At 62.3% G+C, this 5,163-nt stretch overlaps 1 protein-coding gene across 1 annotated transcript in view; it reads right to left on the reverse strand.

Moving 5' to 3' along the window:
• Positions 1 to 3,577, reverse strand: part of LOC102043424 (cysteine-rich protein 2) — a 13,005-nt gene extending 9,428 nt beyond the window's left edge. The window contains exons 1-2 of the mRNA XM_031061669.1: positions 3,489 to 3,577; positions 2,317 to 2,486 (exon numbers count right to left, since the gene is read on the reverse strand). Of these exons, the coding sequence (XP_030917529.1) occupies positions 2,317 to 2,486; positions 3,489 to 3,577 (259 nt within the window). The remainder of the gene's footprint in view (positions 1 to 2,316; positions 2,487 to 3,488) is intronic.
• Between the last annotated feature and the right edge of the window lie 1,586 nt (positions 3,578 to 5,163).

Genomic DNA, 5,163 nt, shown 5'->3' on the forward strand with positions numbered 1-5,163 from the left:
AGGCCAGAGGTGGGTGCATCTTCTCAGGGTGGCAAGAGAGCATCCCTCCTCCCAGTTTCTGTGCCGCCGGCCGCACCGAGCCGGCCCCAGGCCCTGGCACAGGTATTTCCACAGCCTGACGTCAGTGCTGCTCCCAGGCGGAGCCTTATTCAGCGAAAGGAGCCACAACTGCAGCTGCGTCTCTGCAAGGGCTGGGCTGTGCCCCGTCCATCCACCACAGCCCTGGCAGGGCACGGGGGAGGCTGACAAAGGCCAGTCTGGCAGCAAGGATGCCAAATCCCCACAGGGATCCAGAGACAGGCATCCCTGGCAGAGAGGGATGCTGTCAGACTGACTGTAGATTCACTTCAGAGCAGTTGCAGACACAAAGGAATGGAGAAAGAAAAGTGCAAGGAAAGCAGCCTGGTAAACGGCAGGAAACAAAGCCAAGAGCCATGAGCCAGCAGCCTCATCCCTTCCCCAGTTCCTCACAAAGTGGCCAGGAGATGGTAAAGGTGGAAGGACAGGTTGAGGCTTTCCTGCCCTTGCCATGCCAGGCCATATCCCAGGCACGCTGCCCTGCCTGGGGTCTGCAGTGCCCTCCCGTGCCCCCAGCCCTGGCACAGCCCTGGCACAGCTCCTCTCCCCCATGCACAGCCGGTGCTGACGCTCACACCGCACCCTGATTTGTGGCCAAACATATATATTTAGCTTCCCTGCAGCAAGGCAAGGCAAGGCAGCCCTCCAGCTCGCTGGGCTCCCTCCAAGTGTGCAACAAAGCCAGCTCAGTACGGCCTTGCTGCAGAGCACAGCTGGGGGGAACAGGGACTATCCCAGGGGGCTCCCACTTCCAGCCAAGGCGAGAGACAAGCGCTTGAGCCCCTGTGTAGCTGAGCCACTCGGCTGCAAGGGGAGGTTGTTTGAGTTCCAGCCTAGGTGCTCAGCACTGCTCCCATCCCCTGCTGCTCCCTGCCTCTCCTCTGCCACAGCCTCACCTACTGCAGGCACTTCCCTGGCCAGGAGGAATCTCCTGCTCTGGTTCGCAGGGCAGCCTCCAGCAAGTCCCTCACCATTTTCAACAGGGCTTCATCAAGCAGCCTCTGAATGGGATGTGTGTGAGGTCGGGCAGCAGGCTGTGTCTGTGCTGGGGGAGGATCAGCAGTGCTTCCAGCCAGGCACTGTGTTCAGCCAGGGCTGAGCCCAAGGAGCCAGCTGCTTTCCATAGCAGCCCTGCACGTGAGGCATGGCAGGCAGGACCCCAGGGGGGGCAGGGGATGCAGCCCACACTGCCAAGGGACACAACCACAACACTCAGAGGCCCACCTGCAGCCCTGCCCTCACCCACCACACAGGCAGGGCACAGGCAGGCACACACCAAACACTCCCTGGGTAGCTGCTGGCTCAGGGCACACTGTTCCTTCCTTCTGCACTCTGAGATGTCATCTCTGGCAGGCAGTGCCAGGAGAATAAGACAGTTTCCTGGCCTGTTTCAGCAAGAGCAGGATTCTGGGACATGCTGGAGCAGCCAAGCTTGTCAAAGCACCCCTCCTGCCCCATGGCTCCTCACCTCCCCACTCTGCTGGCCCCCCACAGCTCCAAGCAGGGCTCAGCCCAGGACTGAGGATGCTCAGGGGCCACAGCACAGCAGCTCCCCAGCAGCAAGTGCACAGCAGGATGGTGGGACAGGTCTCCCCATCCTCATGCCAGGACACATCTCCCACCATCACCTCCCTGGCAGCACCAGGGCCCTTGGCAGGAGCAATGGGCACCACCACAACCAGGAGTGGCAGCATGGCTCATGCTCCAGGCTCTGTGTTTGATTGCAACACTGCTGTGACAGATTTTCCATTACTCCTTGCTTGGGCGTTCCTGCTCCGCCTTTCCCTGCCTTTCCTTTCCAGTCCCATCAGCTCACCTCTCCCCATCCCTGTGCTCCTGCCAGGCAGGAAGGGAGGATGGGAACATGGGGATCTCCGTCTGCCTGGAAGCTGGGACATGGCTGCAGGACTCCATAATCCAGACACCAACGGAGTCACCCAGGACCAGCCCTGGGTTGCACAGGGCTGCCCCCAGCACCACAGCCCTGGGGCAGCACCGCTCCCACTGCCAGCACCACCCTGCCAGGAGCCCCAGCAAAGCCCAGGACACAAAAGCAAGGGGACCCAGCCCTCACACCGCCCTGTTCCACCCTCCCACAGACCATTTTCTGTAGCCCGTGCTTTTTTCCTGAGGGAAAAACGAACGCTAATCAGCCTGTTCTTCAGCTTCCCACAGAGGCATCCCTCCCATGGGCAGGGCTCTGCGCGGGGAGCAGGGAAGCGGAGCATCCTTAGTTACCGCTCTGCGAGGTGCCCTGGCGCTCCCAGGCCAGGCAGGAGGCAGTTCCGAGGAGCCCATCCCGCTCCGCGCTGCAGGGCTGTGCCCACACGGCCTGGAGAGCCGCTTCCTTTGGTAGGGACACTGTAATGGGAATCCAGCCCTCCTGCCGCTCCTGCCCCACCGTCTCCCTGCCCGGAGCCAAGCACAGCGGTTACTCATTAATTGCAGAGTGGCTTCTGCAGCTTGAATTTCGCCGGGCGGCCGTGGCGGTGCCGTGCTCGGCAGGGAGAGCTCACCGGACCTGGCTGCACCCCGTGTGCCCCCGGTGTGCCCAGGCACCTGCTGCGGGCCCCTCATTTCCCAGCTGGATGTGTCCGTGTCCTCAGTGCCCCTCTGGAACCCCACCCGCAAACCAGCACTGGAGAGCAGCTTTACGCCTGGGGGGCTGCTGAGTGACTCGCGCCTGCTTTGGCCATGCCCCTTTCGGAACAAACAGAGCATCATCCTCCCCCCAGCGCCCCCCAGCCCGGGCAGCGAGCTCCCCAAGAGCCGCCCGCGGCCGGAGGCGCCGCACGTGTGCTCGCTGCATCCCTGGGGCTTGTGACTGCCCCGTGCTCGGGACGGGAAAACAGGAAACCCCCTGCTGCCGCAATCCCCCGCTGCTCTGGGAAGAAAGGATGGGAGGCGGACAGGCTTGGCCAGGGCTCCCGGTGACCCTGCAAAACTCATTTAAGGCTCAGCAATGCGAAATGGAGCTGGGGAAATGTGTGGCGGTTTGGCTGCGGGAGACTCTGGTTCCTCCGGAGCTTCCTGGCAGCAGTGAGAGCCCGAAGGCAGCCCCGAGCCCAGCGCTGGCACCTGCCCGCGGGCACGGGACGGGAGCTGGCCCCGCTCCGGCGCTCACACATTCACTGCATCCAGCCAGCCTCCCAAAGCAGGAAAGTTAGCCCCAGCCGTTCCTGGAAACAATGTCACAGACCTCAACCTCCTTTCAAAAATAAGGGAAAAAAAAAGGGGGAAAAAAGCCAAAAAACTATTTTTATATTTCCCCATGCTTTTTAAAGGAAAAAAGCTCATTCTGCAGCTCAGGAAACGCCCACATCCTCCTGACTGCGCAGGGAGGAGCCCACTGGATTTTTCCAGGGAGCATGAAGCAACAGGCACGCTGGAAATGAGTTTTCCATGGGTACCCGGGAGTGCGGGGCTGGGAGCCGCTCGGCGCTGCGCGGGCCGGGAGCGGGAGCTCCTCACACATGACCGCGGCTGCAATCCCCGGCATTCGGGCAGCCCGAGCTGCCAGCGCTCATTCAGCACGGCCAGGGAGGCTCCCGAACAAGCGGGGCTTTATGAATCACCTCCCCGCTAAGCTTCGGGCAGGCCCAGGAATTCAGGAGCGACAGCAAAGCCCGGACGCGGAGCTCCCATCGCCCTCCCATCGGAGCACACCCGGGATCCGCACCCGGAAAGACGGCTCAGGATTTGCATGGAGCTTCCATGCATTGAATAAACGGACTCAGGTTTATTCTTCCAGAGCCTGGGCGGTTCCTCAAGGGAAAGCTCAAGGCATCAACAGGGACATGCTCCTGCCCATCTCAGCTCTAAGCACAGAGAAGTTTTTTGCTCCCGTTTCAGCTCAGCACCACCCCCTCTCCCCAGGTCTCCCTCAAGGGCAGCGTTCCCTGCGGGAAGGTGTGGGATGGGGGCTGGCACTGCCCCGCTGCCAGGCACCTGCCTCCAGGGCAGGGAGCAGCAGAGCCCGGGCAGGGACACGGCACCCAGAGAAACCCTCCGGGGAGAGCAGCTGGGGCAGGGGTACAGCCCTGTTCCCCCCCAGACCACGTCCTCGGGGGACCCACAAGTGCCCCGGGACACGGGAGAGAAAAAGAGCAGGGACACTGCTGGGGGCTGGTGCTTCTCCTGGCGCAGCCTGGCCTCCTCCTCGGGTCCCTGAGCCCAGCCCCGACCCCCCCACGCAGGGCAGGCTCATCCCTGGAGCGAGAGGAGCAACTCTGCCCCCGGGTCAGTGCCCAGCTGGCTGGGGAGGCACTATTTTTTGCTTAAAAAGGAAAAGATTCATACAAAGAACGACATCCAAGGGGCCAAGCCCTTCCCACCCACACACAAATAGGTTTATTTAAAGGAAGAAGACAGCAAATTCCTATTTCCCTGTGTTTACTTGGAGATGGCCGGAAAAGAATGAAAGCACCAATGCCTCCAATGCTCAAACATCATCAGGACCCTTTGGTATTTCTCCACCAAACAAACACACTGAGGCAACAGGGGCTGGACCCCGGAGCAGGGCGGGAGATGGGCAGGGAGGGCTGTAGGGAGGCAGTGCCAGGCCAGCTGCGCCCCGCGGTCAGCTCGGGCTGGAGTCCTGGATCCATCCCCAGGCCATCCCGAGCTCACAGAGCAGGCCCGAGGGTGCTCACCCGGGCAGAGTCCCCGCCGGGGGCTCCGGGCTGGGGCAGCTCCTCGGGGACACCAAGGCCGAGTAGGATCAGAGCTCGCTGCGAGCCGAGCCGGGCCGGGCGGCGGCGCTCAGCCCGCGCTGCCTGACCGAGACACGCCAGCCCCGCTGCCCAGAGATCCTGACCGGCCACAACCGCTGCTGCCCTAACCCAGCCCAGGCGTGCTGAGATGGACCTCCGAGCCCAGGAGCTGCCTTTGAAAAAGTCCCGTAGAAACCCCAAACCCTTCGTTAGCTCGCCCAGCTGGGAACAGCCCGCTGGGGGCTGGCTGCGCGGCCAGACAGGGAGGGGTGAAGGGCACACCTGGGGCCAGGTTTGTAGGGAATCAAAGAAACCGGCTGCGAGGTTTTGTTTGCACCTGCCACTGCCAACTTCCCCGCCCCAAGAGATCCCC

Source organism: Geospiza fortis, unplaced genomic scaffold (genome assembly GCF_000277835.1).
Source record: "Geospiza fortis unplaced genomic scaffold, GeoFor_1.0 scaffold5, whole genome shotgun sequence".
Classification (NCBI taxonomy): domain Eukaryota; kingdom Metazoa; phylum Chordata; class Aves; order Passeriformes; family Thraupidae; genus Geospiza; species Geospiza fortis.